At 34.1% G+C, this 18142-nt stretch overlaps 1 protein-coding gene across 1 annotated transcript in view; it reads left to right on the forward strand.

Annotated features, from left to right (window-relative positions):
* The window catches only part of CHM (CHM Rab escort protein), a 56647-nt gene that overhangs the window by 11732 nt on the left and 26773 nt on the right, over nucleotides 1-18142 (forward strand). Inside the window, exons 3-8 of the mRNA XM_048959544.1 lie at nucleotides 5662-5734; nucleotides 6524-6648; nucleotides 10406-10775; nucleotides 11720-11836; nucleotides 12548-12668; nucleotides 14930-15155. Of these exons, the coding sequence (XP_048815501.1) occupies nucleotides 5662-5734; nucleotides 6524-6648; nucleotides 10406-10775; nucleotides 11720-11836; nucleotides 12548-12668; nucleotides 14930-15155 (1032 nt within the window). The remainder of the gene's footprint in view (nucleotides 1-5661; nucleotides 5735-6523; nucleotides 6649-10405; nucleotides 10776-11719; nucleotides 11837-12547; nucleotides 12669-14929; nucleotides 15156-18142) is intronic.

The raw sequence follows: 18142 nt of genomic DNA on the forward strand, positions 1-18142 counted from the left end.
GAACATGTAAATCTTACTTTGCGTATGTCTAGTTCAGTAGGCTAATTTCCTGTTAAATTTTCAAATTTTATTTTACTGAGATATTGAAAGTTGATCAATAAAAATCTGTCTATGTTCAGAATATCACTTTAATGATCTGTGTTGTTCCTGTCTTGAAGGATCATCTGTTAAAATTGTTTTCAAAGCATAAGCAAATAAGTTGTTGTGTTACTGAATTACTTGTGTTAGATGTACTACTCCAATTAATTTCTGTCTTCTGTTTTCCACAGAGGTCTGAGTTAGATTAGGTACAAGTCTAGAAAACATATATGGATGAAGTCTTTGTTTATAATTTGTTTGCATTCATTATCATTTTATTGCTTTTAATCTCCAGCCATGTTTGTGTTTATCATAATATACTGGATAGGTGATTATGGTAGATAGTTTTGAAGTGGCTTATTATAAAATACTAAGTTCTAAGTTTGATTTATAAACACTGTCCAAGCATTGCTATCAACAGTAGCTAATCTTATTCAAAATAGTCACTTCACTGCAGTGTTGCCATAAATTCCTGTAGATGGATTTTAAACTAGAGGTAGCTTCTGCCAAGTGGTAATTGAAGGAGCTCTATTTCTCTGTGCCAGCTATCTGTCTCAATAAACGTAAAATCTGTGGTTCTTTTTAGAGAGCTACATTTACTGTAGATATTAATGAGCTGTTGACGTGTGAATTTTCAAGGATAGATATTAAATGATTTAGAGAAGTAATTTGCAATTTAAAATGTGGAGATCGGCACCTCGTTTAAACTCAAAGATGTTGAAGGAAGGCAGAGCAGACTAAAAGTTGATTACTTTAAGTGACTGTACCTCCCACACTAATAGTTCATATGCATAGGATATTCTCCTGCTGGTTCACTGTGTTTTCTAATTTTGGTCCTTTGCTTATCATCTTTTATGAATAAAATTATGTACTGGTTTCTTTACTGAAGATGAGATACTGGAGATGAGGTATGTTTAGCTACATGTTTTTAATTTGATTTTCAGCATCTATAACATAGTATTTTTAGATCATAAATGTGTTCTGTATGTCCTTCTTATCTTGTTTAATTTGAAGGCTGTCAAGATAGAGGATTTTAACTTCTCTCTTATTCTCAATTCTTTCGCATGTCTGTTTGCTTGTTGTGACCTCGTCTTTCTTATTTTTTGATCTTGATTCAGTGTGGAGCACTTAAAAGTTCCTGAAGTCCAAAATTGTTTTATCTGAGTACTGAAAAGCTCAGATAAATATCTGTGCAGTTTCTTCCAATTCATACTATGTCTGTCTCAGGTTTTTTTTCATAACTTTTTAAAAATATGTGACACAACCTTTGTTTCCATGTAGTCTTCTTTTTGATCTTCTGTGAAGTGACACAGCTGTGTAAGTACAGCAAACAGGGAAAAAGGTGCTTCCAAACCAAATCACTTTGTTCCAAGAAAAACAAAAGAATATTTAACTTTCCAAAAAGAAACCTAGGCAAAAAAAATAACCAAAACAAAACAAAAAAAACCTTAATTCACCTATCTTTTAACCTTATCTAAGAAAGCAGTTTTTATGTTGTTTTGGAATATGAACTCAGGTATTACAGAATAAAACTGTCTGAGCTGGGTTGTGATCATTAGCCTTGCTATTTTTCTTATCTGAGGATACAGCGTAATTAAGGTAGTACAACTGACTGCCACCATCACCCTTTGGTTGAGCTGGAGGATCTCAGGGACATTGAGTTTAACTGTTTCTCTTGGCATGAGAACTTTCCATGCTCCAGAACACATTTACTGTGACGGAATGGGAATTTCAAATCAAAGTCTGTGTACTTAATAGATGGCACATGAAACTTTATGGGTTTGAAACAGAAGTCATTTTGTTTTGAGATCCTTAGAATCGATGTGGCAGTAACTTCTTTTGCAAAAGACAGCTACTCTGATGGCAAGAGACTTCCTTCTGAAAGATCAAATGCAAGGCAGACACAGCGGCAGCTCTTGAGACCAAGCATGAAGTGTCAGCAGCTTTTTTGTCGGGCATCACCATCTTTGACTGTTACACCACGGCTGTTAAGACACAGCTTTCAGAGAGGCAATCTTCTTACACAGGGGTTGTCTGTGAAATACTCAAATAAAACATGAGTGAGAACAGAAATCATGCTTTCAAAAGTTTTCAGTTTCTAAAATTGCACTCTGTCTTCAGAAGGTAACACTTGGTATTGCTTCAGATTCCAGAAACGCTGACATGCTGGAAACAATTTGCAGTTTTACTGCTCTAGGCTGGGATTTACGAATTCTTTCAGAGTATTTGTGGGGGAAAAAAAAAGTGATAATAATGAGGAAAAATATCACAAACTAATATAGAAGAGAAAATCAAGCTTTTTTTTTTTTTTTTTAGAGGTGAAACTGTACTTGGGTTGCATTTCTAAAACCTGACAAAAATACAGGTTGAGAATTCTGATGTTAGCTGTGAAATCTAGATATTGGATTAGAAAAATCAGAACTATAAGCAGGTTATTTTAACTCATATGAAGCTCCTCTTAAAACAGGAGTTTTGAACAAATAGCATATAGGGAATAACTTCTGCTGTGCAAAGAAAGAATCTGTTCTCTATCTACTTGACAGAAAAAATATTTTCTAACTAAACAGTTACTCCTTAAGAATGTGTGTTGGCACAACTACGTATTTCAGTGTTTCATGGCCTCATCAAGAGGATAATTCAGTTATAATCATAAGAAATGGAAAATTGGTCTCTGTGGTCTGCCAGTGCACCAAGAGAAGGAAGAACTTCAGTGCTCAAGATTTGGGGATGGTGTTCTAGCTTTAATTAGGCTTTGATCTTGACCATTACTCAAATTAATTCCTTATTTTAGCCTGTATTCACTTTAATTATAACAAAATATTTTATTACAAAGGTCTCCAAATTGTAAAATAAATAAACTTTTTTCAAATTACTTCAAGAGTTTTACAAGAACTTTGCTCGTTATCAAAATAATCACATCTTGTCTACCTTACTCTGTGATGTTTTATAGCAAAATTAAACAGTCCTGGTTTACCACGTAATACAGAGTGGAAGAATTAAAATGCTGGGGGGAAAACATCTGAAAGTTGGTGCTTCCAGTGGAGATTAATATTAGAGGTTGTGTAACATAACTTCGGAATGGTGCTCAGATCCAGAAGACAGCTGTGATTCATTTGCCGTTTGAGAAAGACTGCACCATCCTCTCAAAACTGATTGAGCTTCAAAATGGAATTATGGGGTGCTGTGTTGAAAACATTGATTCACATCAGTGCTGGTTAAAATGGAAAGCAATTTCAAAGGAAAATCCACCTGATGAGCAGAGGAATGTTTTCATCACAGATGACTGACAGCTCACAAACTTCTGTAACTTTCTACAAAAATAATATATTAATTTCTTTCACCGAAATGTTTTTGTTCTAATTACTATTGGATTTATATTGGTATAGTTTCAGGAAACCTAGTCCTAATTTTAGACAGGTGTTTTCTGCAATTCCTGTGATTGATGGCCTGGCTTGCACTGACAGCCAGATTGTATTCCATATTCAAGAAAACTTGCAGCTAAAGCAGCAGATTCCCTTAAAAATAAATCTTTGTGGCTGTGGTGTTTCGCAAGTCCCAGAAGTGGCAGATAATATATGGGGATTGATTCGGTGGAATCTTAAGAAGAAGCAAGACAATAACCTGTGCTGTTTGAGGAAAAAGAAATGGACAGTTGTCGTTCCATTTAACTGTTGGTTGCTTTTTCACAGACTAAAATCTAGCACAATCAGGCATTTAGTAATAGACTTAATCTTTATCTCTTTATATTCAAAATGATACAAATCAAAAGTACTTTTAAGCCTCTCCCATATCATTCATATAATGAATCAATTTTGAACTCCCTTTTATAAGTTATTGGAGTTCCTCGTTGATAGCACCTACAGATGAAGTCATTCTTGGAATAACCAAATGTATGGATAAACAGTTTGAGTTTCCTTCAAGTGTATACCGAATGCTCTGCAGTTCATAGCCTTAAACCATGTGGTTTTTTGTTTGAGCCACTTTAATTCAGTAAATGTTATATTTTGTTGTCTTTGCAAAAGATGTCCTGTTTATGTTCTTTGCTGTTGCCTTGCAGAAGCTGAAAGACTTTTTTAGGTCAGTTTCTAGTCAGGAACAATTAGGCACTGTTTAGCAGACATCTGTCTTTCATATGCTAAGTAAGCAACTTAGTACAGAGCATAGCTCTGGTACTGTAAAGGGACTGACATTCTTAATTAAGTCTTTGTCAGTACAGATAAGCCTTGTCAAAAACGTCCCCATCTGAAACAGTGGAAGCAACCACAAATTTAAGTTTTTACTTTTTTCATAGTTATGCAATTCAAAAATTGAAGTAGTGATGATAATGTTTTAAATTCATTGGATTTATCAGTCTTTGCATTGGTTTATGAAACAAACATACCCTCCTTACAAAATCCTTCTTTTCAGTGTATGCAGCAGCATTAAGTATCCTTTCCAGAGGGCATTTTGGTACCCTTCACTCCCCTGAAGTGCCGGAATACAGTGCTAGAGAACAGAGTTAAATCCCAAAGCAGCTTTTTTTATTTTGCAAATACTATTGATTTTATCAAATGCAATTGGTACAGTTGCATTTTTTTCCTATGTTGGTTATTCAGTAGTTAGTATCTGATATGTGTGGTAACAAAATTCAGTTCATCTAGCTGGTGTTTAGAAAAGTACTTAGAAAAATCAGGAAGGCAGGGAGCAGAGACGATCTTTGGTTAACAACAGTGCAGTTGATTTTCTTTTATTTAAATGGGTAAGCTAGTATTTTCAAGGCAGAAGGTGATAAATATAAACTGAAAAGTAATCAAGAAGGTGCGAGTGTTTTCTATGAATCAGTTCCTTTGGCTCCACCTACAGCATATACAGCTTAATCGTGATTTTTGCCATAGCATCTCAACAGTCTGTAGTAAGCATAGTCTGTTCTGTGATATGTAGATAAACAATAGTGACTTTTCTGTTAGTTAGGATAATGGGTAACAGAGTTGTGGGTTTTGCTATCTGTACCTGAGATGATTTTACTTAACCTTTCCTTGCACAGCTAGCTTTATGTGTTAGAGATGGCACGCAGTGAAATGGTTAACTTTCAGCTCAGCTTCAGTCAGAAGCAAACTAGCTGTGTTTGTGTAACAAAGCTGGTGAGTCCTGCCCTTCCCAAAGCTATGTGTGGTACATATATTTGGAAAACCCTTGTTGCCTATTCTGAGAACTGAAGCTGAAACTTGCAGGTGTATTTATTTGGCTCCCCATTAAATAAAATGATTGTAGCGATGTACATACTTGAGTTAAAGGATCAGTGTTGGCTGAAGAAGCATAAACTATACTTTTCTTTTACTTAAAGCAACCCATGTACTGTCTCAGCATTATTCAACTTCCCCTCTGATTAATTGGATATAGGGCAACAATTTATTTGGTCAGAGATGAATGTAAACTGAGATTGTACATCTGATTGAGAATTCTGAAATATTACACTAATGTTTATAACTGTAAAGTCTGTTTTGAATGTCTCAAAATTCAATTATTTTTTCATTGAGTCTGAAAAGGCTGTATGATTTCTGTCCATCACGTTTCACCATTCTTTTATGTTGTTTTTTTTTCCAGGCGAAATTACTATGGTGGAAACTGGGCCAGTTTTAGTTTTTCAGGATTATTGTCCTGGATTAAAGAAAATCAGGTAAAAATTTCTCAAATGATTTTTAATCATTGTCGTTAAATTCCGGTTGTTGGCATAATTTGTTACGAGGTATTATCACAATATTCTTTCTCTTTGTGGAATGTTACAAATATAATAGAATAAATAAATAAATAAATAACAAATAAAATAAAATAGAGCCTATTTATTTAGAAGTCTGAGCATTTGGACTATATTGGCCAATGACTAATCATATTATTTAATGAGGCATTATGAGCTTCTTGTTCTTTAGAAAATGGAACTTCTTCAGTTTGCTCTCGTAACTATTATGAAGTGCTAACTTGTGGCATAATCAGTGGAGTTGCTCAGTCTCCAAATGGAATATTCTCAACATTCTGTTGTGTGTCTCAGAGATTGCTGTGTGGACAGATTAACATAATACCCAGATCATTGTATTTTCTAATATGGTCTCCGTTCACTGACTTCTATCTCAAGATTTGGAAATAACCCAACTGTGGGAAACTTGTCTTACAGTTGACTGTATTCAAATTTATATTAAATCTTTAGTAAAACTTGCATTTCTCTTAATGTTATTTTCAGATCCCTAGAGCTAGATTTAGCACAAATGTTACTCTGCTACAGTAACCAACTCTAACTTGCTTAACTCCAAAAATCTGTATGGAGAAGGCATTAAAACAATTAAATAAAACAATTCTTTTATTCTTTTTTTTAAATATACAGAGGTACAACAGATTATTTGGGAATAGATTTATATAGATCAAGAACAACCAGCACAGTACAAAATGTAATTTCATAATTGTTCTTTGTAAGCAAAATACGGATATCAAGGATGAGTGTGAAGACTGGAGAAAATTGATCCTTGAGAATGAAGAAGTTATTTCTCTTAATAAGAAGGATAAAACTATTCAGCATGTAGAAGCTTTCTGTTTTGGCGAGTAAGTATAAATATAGAAATACATAATAATTTCATATGCTCACTGTTAAACTATTGTTTTGTGTTTCTGGCTTCAAGTACTTCACCACCCTACCATACTTCCAGTTGGTCTAAAAAAGTAACTGTGAACTCTACAATGTCCATGATCTGCTTGTACTTCTGTTGAAATCACGTGCGCTGCCTTGAAACCAATTGGTCCTTCTTAAACTGCCTCATCTGAATCCAGTGTGATTTGTTGACCAACTTTTATCTAGTAATTTACATCTCAGTAAATGTTGCGTGTTTAATTCCTCATTTGTTATAATCTACCATCTATTGATTTTTTTCATTCTTAATTTGGTTAATAGGTTTTATTCTCCTACTAAATGTTAAACACGTATGTTTGTGAAAAAGAGAGATCATGTAAGAACAGGAAATGCAAATGGACCATAGTACTGTAACTGTAAGATAGTTGACTATGCTAAAATGCTACAGTGATATTTGTCCTTTGTCATTTTTTTAGATTCATTGTATTTAATCTGTTTAACAGTACTTAGCCATGATATTTTGTCAACAATTGCATGATCAGAGGTTTCTGGAAGTTCAACAGAAGTTAAAAAGCAAAAATGCCCCAAATGTTTTGTATTTGAAGTAAGGTAACTCATCCCTTACTTTACCTATGACATGTAAAAAATACTTGCTCAGTTGGAAATACACATTTACTTTCATGACTACTTATTGCAGAAGTACGTTGTGAATGGTATGCCATCTTAAAACTGAGGATGTAGCTTATCACAATCATGTTATGTCATTTGAAAACTTAGGAAAGCAAGGAAGTAACTTTGTGAAGCAAAAATGTTGATCAGTGCATAACTGTAGTAATAACAAATGGTAATTGTGTGGGGTCTCAATTTTTGAATTTCTTTACATTCATTATTTTTGTCTCTTGGGTTTTGCTCTGAACTGAACGTTATTCTGAACTCTGGAAAGGTTCTCTGGGTGAACTATGCAAGTTTAACCCTGAGTCTTCTAGTAAACATCTTAGGTTGCTGAAGGAAGCACTGCCAAATAGGTACTCATATAAAAACATCTATGTATTTATTTAAATGTCACAAACAGTTTAACAAACAAAAACGATACATAAATGCAGTTTCTGCAGTATGAAGGTCACAGGCTCAGAATTTGTTTATTGCATGTTAATGGTTGCTAGACCTTTTCTGCAGGTAAAATGTTATGCTTATTTTAAAGCAGGTATCAATTGAGTATTGTAATTGTAATCCTACTGCCATAACAAATACTGTTCAGAATCAATATTAAATCATCTTTAAAGTTTCATACTTCCTTAATTTTGAAAGTGAATTTCCTAGGACGGTATTTTATTGACTGGTGGCTGGCTCAAAAATAAGTTCCTTAACAGTAAGATTTCACAATTTTTAGAAGTAAGTACTGAATACTTGAATCTTCCATTTTGTCCTGCATCTGCTTTTAAGCATTTACATTAGTCTGAAAGCAGCATGCTGTCTGTATCATCAGACAAAAAGCAACCAAACACACAGAAACCAGCCCCCTACAAGAAAGAGCCATAAGTTCAATGAACCTAGCAAAGATAGCAAAGAAAAAGTTTTCCAGAATAACTTTAAACTTTCTGAGAGAATCAATTACTGTGTTTCAGACAACTTAAACATTCTGCCTAGATTCTGTTGTTTTTGCTTAACTTTTATAACTCCTATGAAGTAACCATTAAACATTTATTTTGAAAGAATAAACAGCTGGGTAGCAGTATAATATACACAGTGCAAATCTGAAATGAATGGCCTTAGAACAAAGTGCATCCATCAAAGGAAAAGAATACTGTGTCTACAGCAAGCGGTATTGAAAAAAGGCGAATGGCTGAAAAATAAATAGTGAACACCTGTGCTGAATAAATTAACCAGCTGGTTGGCAATTTTTCATTTGACCTATCTGAAGGGGTTGCTGTTGCAAGGCATTAATAAGACACATTCATTTTAAGATATCCCTTTGTTAGTACCATTAATTGATGAATGGTGGAAGATAATATTCTAAATTTACACAACAATTTGTCTGCAGATGTATTATTTTTTTTCTGAATTAGCAGAAGAATTGTCAGTACAAAAGTTCAACCTGAGTGATTTTTATGGACAGCTCTTACATTAGTCAGGGATATTTGTTCCTATAGGAAGAATGTCATGAATTTAGATTATATACAGGTTTTCGTTATAAAATGCATAGAGATGCAAATCATGTAGATTTATATATTTGTTTAGTGGGAATTGAATAGAGTTAAAATATGTAAATATACATTTCTGCTATACTGCTTTTCAGTGGTATTTAAAAAGAGAATGTACTGCAAATCCAAATTTTGATCTTTTAAAAGCAATAGGAGGATCTTTAAAATGAGAATTGGCTGGACTGTATATTAAGCGTGGGAGAAAGCAGAATCAAGAGTTGTTTCTTTTCTTTCTGTGTTATATAAAAATTTATGATGGATTAAATAAAAAATTCACTGTTACTGCATTTGCGTATCTTTGCAAACCTAATGTTCACAATTCCTGAAAATAATACAAACAAACCCAAAGAGAACCCCACAATTGATCTTCATTTGTAGTTTTAGTAGAGAGTACTCTTTAAAGAGCACTTGACAGCTTTTTTGTCCCTTACATTTTAAAGTTATTTAATGTTTGCAGTATGAAGCAAAAGCAGATAAAAATGAATGTGCAGAAACAGATTTGTTTAATTAGTTCTTCCTTACACCCATTCCATTATTTCCCAGGGCAGTGTTTTACCCCTCTCAGGAATGAGTGCTTCCTGGTGGCTGTACGCAAGCTGTGGCACCAACTCTTACTTTCATCAGCCTGTAAAAGCTGCCCGAGCTCACGTGAGATGAGCGAGTAACAGTATAAAGGAGAGAATTTGTCTTCCTTCCTTACTTGAATAGAATCTTTGCCTCCTCCTTCCCTCTTTAAGTCCACTGATGCACTAGCGAGCATTTTTATATGTGCTGAATAATTCCTTGCTGTTTGGTGAATATTAGGCATCCTGATAGTTACTGAAATTTCATGCCATACATGTGCAGGTCACCTTTAAAATCACAGTTTGTTAGTTTTCATCCAAAATTAAATTGTTTATTCAATGCATTAATGGCTTGTGGTGTAAAGATAAAAAAGATAATGTGAAATTATTGCTGAACTCTTTTCACTTACAATGATGCTGATTTGATTCATTTGATTGCTGACGAAGTTGCTGTAAATTTTTAACTTCAGCTTCAGTTCAAAATTCCGTGTTTCTTTACAGTAATGCGCAGGAAGTAGCCTCTGTTTATATAAAGAACTTCTGTTTTCTTCTGCACGCTTGTTGGAGGTGGTGGTGTTGTTTTACATTGTATTTTTTAATTACAGAAAACCCAGTCAGTGTTTCATTACTCCGTTTATTTTGTTTATGTAGGTATGTACTGGGTACGGCTATGAGAGTTTTGATTTTCGTGTGAAGTTCATTCTGCGCTTTGATTTTGTTAAATAAGGACACAAAAGTGTTCTATTTTGTCTTTCTCCAGTAAATGTACTCCTCTTGAGTCAGCCTAAGAACCAGATTTCATTAGTGGATAATACACCTGATTTGGCCAGGATAAAGAAATTCTAATGCTTTTTAAGAAGGAGGTTGAGGTTTCCGTTCCTGGCACAGGCTCAAAACTTTAAACAAGATTTAAAGACTCTTAAAGTTTTTTGGTTTTTTTCTCTTCTTCCCCTTGTGTTTTTATTCAGTCAGGATGCAGCTGAAGATGTTGAAGAAGCTGGTGCACTAGCACGGGTGCCTGCCTTTGGAACCTCTGTTGCTGAGGAGGTTGCTGAAGAACCGGAAAAAGAATGCTCACCACTGGAGAGCTCCGTTCCTGGAGCTGAGAACTGGGAATCAGATAAAGCTACGAGCACAGATCCACCAAATGCAGCAGAAGGGAGCGTTACAGAAGTAAACTCTGAAATTTCTCATAGTACAGCATCTGGCGAATCCACTCTGGAATTGGGAAAAAGTGAAGCTGCACTCTCAGAAGTTTCTGCCCAGGAACCAAAGAAAATCACATATTCCCAAATTGTTAGAGAAGGCAGAAGATTTAATATTGATTTAGTTTCTAAGGTAGGAACTTAGTATCTCTTCATACAGCTTCATTTACTTTGTTTAATATGCAGAAATTTGAAAAATACATACGTTTCATTTTTAAGAAGGCTGTTACAGTACTTTGAGGCAGAAAATACATTCTCTTGACAAATAAGAAAGCATTAGTACTAATAAAACAAAGAGGAGCTATTTAATAAGGTCTTTTTACTGTTTGTTTATAATAAAAAAGCCATAAAGCATAGCATAGAAATCTGTAAAAATAAATCTCCTGAAATTTTTCATTCAACTAAAATTGTGCTACTTAAATACAAAGATCTAAAAAAAAAAAAAAAAAAAAGGAAGAAACAGAAAAGTCTCATCTAAATGAAGACCCCTCTTTTCCCTCTTTTTAAAATGAAAATAGTTTTTCTGTTTGGGGGGTGTCTCCTCATTTTTAGTGAGACTTTTCCGTGAAACTCTCATATTTTCTGTCCCTCTCTCATTGTGTGTTTTAGTTTTCTGGCACCTGAACCACTGCATTGCAACTAATGTTATTGGAAAGTGAAAATACCTAATCTGTAACATAAAACCTGAGTAAAATTAGTTGTTCCTGCTACTGTGCCTTTTACTTGAAGAAGACACAGTATTCTGTCATATTTGTCATAATCTTCAATCTCCTAAAATCTGCCTTTTGGCTACTGTTCAGTATAAGTCCCTGCAAATCCAAGGTAAATGGCATTTTTTTTGTAACTTCTGTTATTTATGTGCTATTTGGTGGGCAGGTTTTGTATTTAATTCGTTCAATATTATTTTGCAGCTACTAAATCTTGATATTCTTTTATTCAGATTTTACTTTATTGTGCGTGCTTGTAAATAGTTACAGAAAATATCTTACATATAGTAACTATTGGTGTCACTGTTTTTTTTTCTTTGGTGTAAGCATTTTCTCTTTACTCATTATATTATTTTTCTTCATTGTGCAGCTGCTTTACTCCCGAGGTCTATTAATTGAACTTCTGATCAAGTCAAACGTTAGCAGATATGCAGAGTTCAAAAACGCAACACGAGTTCTTGCCTTTCGAGAAGGAAAAGTAGAACAGGTATCTTAGAATTATGTACTGTCTGTGTTTAACCTCATATTTTTAAAGTAAAAAAAAAACAAACAGACTTTCTGAAGTTACATGAGAGTTTTGTAACAGTAAGCTAGTATTTTCCCTCAGAAAAAGGAAAGGGTTTTTATTTCTTTTTAAAAACAAAAAAGATTTGTAAATGATATATCCAAATATTAAAACACAACACGAAAAACCTAAAACTAATTAAACTAAGACTGGATATGCATGTGCATACCAGTAAGTTACTGTTGTAAATCTTTGCCTCATATATGTTGTCAAATATTTAGACCATGATTGACTCAGCAGTCACTTCTTAAAGACTCCCAGGTCTTAGCTTTTCAGTTCCCTGGCATAAGCTTCAGGAGGAGTCATTGGTCTGATAACGGTAAGAGGAGATGTTTGGCATAGTTAATTAATGAAAGCTCTTTTCATTAACTCTGCAGTCAGAGATGCAAGTTAAATTAATGAAAAATAAAGGGGAAAGAGAGGAAGAAGAGGTTTTAGTGTATTTTTGCAGAAAATAAGTAACTTTTCTTGTTGTGGTGTTCAGAAATAATTGAAATAAATATATAAGTAAATATGTGTAATAGAAGACAAATGATTATCTAACAAAAATTTCAGTTTCCTATGGTGTTCCATAGTTTTCCTACCTGGAGTATTAAAAGTATCTGGAATTGTTAAAAAATACATATTTTTCAGGTACCATGTTCTAGAGCAGATGTCTTCAACAGCAGGCAGCTTGCAATGGTGGAAAAACGAATGCTAATGAAATTTTTGACATTTTGTTTGGAGTATGAACAGCACCCTGATGAATACCAAGGTAGTGTTTCAATCCACAGTGTACACCCTTGTCTTGCGAGTTCGTTCATTCAGGCAAAATTCTGATAGCTCTCCTGTGTTCTCATTCTACTTATTTTTATAGATTCATTTTCAAAGTGTACTTTGAACTTTTCACTATAATGTTAAATTCTTCTGCTTGTATACTTGTTCTTCTGTTTCCCTCAACATAATTTATTATTTATATTTTTCTTTAACAAATTGTATATTGCAGTAAGTTCTCAAGATGTTTTATACATTTTTTTTTTTTAATGTTGTTTTTGTTTTTTTTTTTCCTCTCGGGGATTTTTTAATATGGTGTGAGGTATCTGATATTTCTTCTCTGCTTCTTTGGATAGGATACAAGTCTTACTTCACAGTATGTTGCCACAATATCAGAAATGGAGAAAATAGAGTTTTTAATTTAGGGTATAAATGTAATTTAATACCTGACAGGGCAAGTTCAGAGTGTTTCTATTAATTTTTGGCTTGTCTGGGGAGAGAATATATTTAAGATGTGTTGTCACAAATATATTGAGTATGAGGTCAAAGAGGAAAGTGGCTAACAGAAGGAGTGTAATGGGCACCTACTCTCTACTTTATACACTTGAGAATACTAAGAATTAGGTGGTGTTGCACTCTGTCCTTGGAGTCAGAAAATAAACTCAGGCCAAAAATAAAAAAAAATGAGGACAGGAATAGTTAAACTGTTAATGTAAGTTTCAGGCTGATCCAAGTTAGTGCTTGTGTAGCATGATCATAGATCCATTAAGCGATGTTTTGAAAGAAGGTAGCTTTAGGAACAGTTCTAAAAATCACTTGTGTCAGTCTGGTTGCTTAGAGCTGTATGTGACACTTGGATTAGGTACAAACATCAGAGAAAGTTCAACTGTACACAGGACAAAATTGGTCAATATAGAGAATCATCTGGCAAGATTAGAGAAGCAATGTAATGAACTCTGCAAAATTCTGTAGGGGGAATAGCTCATTAAACCCAGGTGGTTTGTAGATTACAGGTAACTTCAATTTTTTTGCTGATGGAAGAAGAAGAGGTACACAGAGTAATGATACAGGTGGTATTGAGAAAATCTGTTAGGTAAAAACAAAATTAAAAAAAAATCCTACATCAGTTTTAAATTAATTCTTTGATTTATGTGTCTAAACTACATGAGATTTATTTTACTTCCGAAGATAGTTAACAGCATTTTGCTCCTGTACTTTAAAGTAGCCTGAGAAGTAAATGGAAGTATTTTGAGGCAGGTTAGTATAATGTAGGGACTTCACAACTTTAAAGTTGCTCCTCGTGAACTGATTACTTCCATTGCAAGTCACACTTTCTATAGGAAATGTTCATTGTGGTTAAATTAAAAAAAAAAAAAAAAAAAAAGGAAAAAAAGGCAAACCGAAGAAACATTTATGTCAGTCGGTTACTTCCATGGCCGTATGTCAGGCAGTAAGTTGTGTTTGTACGCTGAGTCTTAAGCAGAATAAGTGGCTTGATAATACTAGGCACAGCATTGCTGGTAGTTCTTATTCCTGTGAATTTTCACATAATTGAAATGAGCTTAAGAACAAATCTGTGAATGGTATTGAAATATTTTCCTGAAAAAGTACGGGATTTTATTAAGGTAACTGATATTTTTAGAGATGTATAAAGAAGAAATGCTTCCATTCACTATCTCCTAAAAGACTTGTATTTCTTTGGAGTGAAAGTGTCAGCAGTAGTACTAATTTAAAGGAGAAGTTCCTCATCACTGACTTCTGCTTTTTTTTGTGCAAGTGAACTAAAAAAATTATTTGAATGGCCCTTCTCTGCATATATTTACAATCTAATAACTAAATCAATCTGGATTCAACTGTATGAGCGTCTTTCAGGTCATCAGAGTAATCTGCCACCCTCAGGCACTTCAAAACCAATGGATTTATGTGCCCAGTTTCTCAGATTTCTCACAACTTAGAAATATATTTAGATGAAGATAGCATAATAAACAGAGGGAGCCATATTTAGATGTTGCTCTTTAAGGTGTTCGTCTTATGCAGTGGATTTGTGTTATTCTGAAATATTAGTAGAGTGTTATTTCTTTCTTCTGAGAGTTTTCTTTATTGAAGTTACATTATCCATTTTGTTCAATGTTTATTGAACTCATTTCCTTTTATAATTATCTTTGTGTATTTTAATATAGTTCAGCCTGAAGAAAAATGTTTCTGTGAGAAAGTACAGGTGTTGTGCTGTGCACTTTACTTGAATTTACCTTTTTTTCTCAGACTACAAGAACAGTACATTTGCCCAGTTCTTAAAAACACGAAAGCTAACACCTAGCTTGCAGCACTTCATTCTTCATTCTATCGCAATGGTGTCGGAAAATGATTGCAACACTCTTGAAGGTCTTCAGGCAACAAGAAAGTTTCTTCAGTGCCTTGGCCGCTATGGCAACACACCATTTTTGTTTCCTCTGTATGGTCAAGGAGAGATTCCACAGTGTTTTTGCAGGTAGGCCTTAACTTTTTTTTTTTAACGCACATCTTCAAAACAGGAAATATTTGGTAACCTTATGCTGATAGAAGTCATTCAATAGAAGACATCTCAATAAAAATTTCGTGTTGATTTTGTTGACTTTGAATTTTCATTCGCTGTGGAAAGTCTCAAAAAAAGTCACAGTGACCAGTCTCAAAAAAAAAAAAAAGCATATTTTAGTTACAATAATAATAATTACAGGATAGTCAAGCACTCAGCTGATGAGATCAGGAAACTAGATTTTGAGGAGTATTTCATTGAGAGAAGCAGGAATGCTGTAAGTTATGCCATTTTGTATGTATTCAAATATCATTTGTTTAAATACCAGTGCAAAGTTTTACCTACTTAGTTGTTTGTTGGACAAATTCTGCTTCTTCTGTGTGTGCTACAATTATGAAATTTTGTTTTAGAGCTTGCTGTTGATTGTTAACATTCCTTTCTTGTCTGCACAATAGATTTTCTTCTCAGTAGCACTACGTAAGCTACAGTTAAAAGACTGGCCTTGTCAGTTGGAGCTTTTGTATTAGTATGTAGGATGAGTGTAACTACATGTTGATAGAAATATTCTAGAAAAATTATTGTACTTCAGGGAGGGTGTCTAAAAAGTAGCTGATTGCAACAGCAACGGGTGTTACTTGGTCTTACTTGACCGTGTGAAATTGTCCTCTAATGTTTCGGTATTCGTCTTTTTAAATTACCATTAGTTCACCAGGCTATTAAGAATTGTTCTGTACTGTATTAAATGGAAATTTCATTTGGTAATTTTTTCCAATAACTTTTCATCTGTGTGGGAGATTATGTAATTAAGCACACAGAATTAGCGAGCAGGATTTTTAATGTATTTGTTCAAATTTCTGGTAAGAATTCTGGACATAATCATGTTATAGAATCAGTGTTTGTGGATGTTAGGGATGTTTTTCCGTCTTACCAGGATGTTGTGTTACCAGACACAAGTACATGACCAATAGATGAAAAGTCAAAAGGAGCCATTACAGAAGCACAAGTCTTGTATTAGTCTCCTTAGACTTTCTTGGATATCAAATACCTGGAAAAAAAATTACTGAAGTTCAACTTAGAATTCTTGCTATTTTTTTTTTCTTGCAGACTTAAAAGCCCTTCGGCTTCATTTGGCTTAATAGTCAGCACAGGCAATTTTCTGATCTGCAGAGCAATATCAAGAATTATAATTCAAGAATTAGAAACAGTGGTGTCTAGAGGTTGTATGAGTTTTCTTATTGGAAAGCTCTTTGACAATCACAGGAAATCTTCAGCTAGATTGAACTTTATAGCATTGTTTGCTGCACTTCAGTTTGGTTTTGTTTTGTTGAATTGCAAGTCTTATCAATATGATAAGGAGAGTATGTGAATTGTTTCTCGTAAACCAAGAGATAATTGTGGCTTTAAAAGATTTGTATAAAGATTTTATAAGCCGTTTAGGTAAAAAAATTAGGAAGTTTGGAATGGCTTTACAGCTTAGAAGGCAGGCACAGTATATATATATTTTTAATTAATCCCAATTAATATATCTGGTCTGCCTGGGGTATTTTATCTTTTTAAAACTGAGAGGTATCGGAGGAATGCTATTCAAACTGTAAAGTAGTAATGCCACAACCTATACATCATATCCTGCAGTTTTTATCACCAGGTTATCAGAGTAAGGTGTCACCTGTTCTGTGATTTCTAACCGCTGTTCTATATTCTGTTTTAATGTAAACCTCTTAAGCGTTTCTTGCAGCCAGTTACACTGTGTGTTCTCATCAAGGCTACTGTTATAAATGGCATGCATGCATATTTATGTGAATGAGTCAAAGACATTTGTAAGTCACATCCCTGCATTCCAAATGAATTCTGCATAAACAGTACAACATTTCATAACTACTGATGACATTTGAGTGAGTAAAAGTGGTGTTAGTTCTTTATTGGTTTAAACAGGTATGGTTTAGGAGAGAAAATTAAACTTTTATATCACTGTAATGTACCTCCCAATATGTCGAGGTGCAGATGTGAGATTTCTGTCTCTATAAATTGAATCTGTGATATAAGTAAGGTCATTGGAAGCCTCCTGCTATTCCAGGCTAAGAAGCAGAACTTTGCTAGCTTGAATACCAACTGCCCTTGGTTCAAACCTGTAGGTATGAAACCATTATCTTCCTTCTTTTCTGATGAAGTAGTATGCATTATGCTTGGTGAAAATAAATTAATGAAAAAATAACCTACAATTTGAGGAAGATCGTACTGAACCTTTAGGTTTGTTACAGTTAGCATGAGACGCCAAAACTTCACTGAAGTATGTGCGAGGCAGGTGGAGGAATCGGCTTGTTTTGTGGTGTGCTGTGCTGACATGTTTGTTGCAATTCTGTAACAACTTTAATTTTCCTGAAAACATATCTCTGAAGAAAGATGACAACTGAGCATTGCTGTAAGTTCAAAGGCCTCAGTAATGCAGCATTTGTATTGCATGGGGTGATTGTGTTGTTTTTATATACTTCTAGAAATGACTTTCAGAAATTCCTCAAACATTTCCTAATGAAGGAGTAAATCGGAAAAAATGGTCAACTTCTGATTTTTCCTTTGTAGCTGAGGGACAAGTAAGATATTTAGGTTAAAAATAAATCAATCTAAAGTAACTGCCAGATACGAGGCTATTTATTTCGAGCTGTGACCTCGCTTCTGTGATTTTTTCCACGTGCTTGCTTTGTGAACAACTTGAATTCTGATCAAGTCTTTGAGTTTTTCTTCAGCTTGTTTTCAGATTCTTTTTTTTTCTGGACCATGCAAACGTGAGCATCCAAATGGAAACTGGCCTTTCTAAGCAGTGGTGCATTTTTTTTTTTTCCCCAGTTAAAATTTTGGAGAGAACTAGAGACTGTTCATACACCATCTGTTTGCATGTGAAAGATTTGGAGGGGTGATACACCCTGCTTTAATTTTCTTTTTTTGTTAATAGTCATCCAAGAAATGAC

The sequence above is a fragment of the Lagopus muta genome, chromosome 13 (assembly GCF_023343835.1).
Source record: "Lagopus muta isolate bLagMut1 chromosome 13, bLagMut1 primary, whole genome shotgun sequence".
Lineage (NCBI taxonomy): Eukaryota > Metazoa > Chordata > Aves > Galliformes > Phasianidae > Lagopus > Lagopus muta.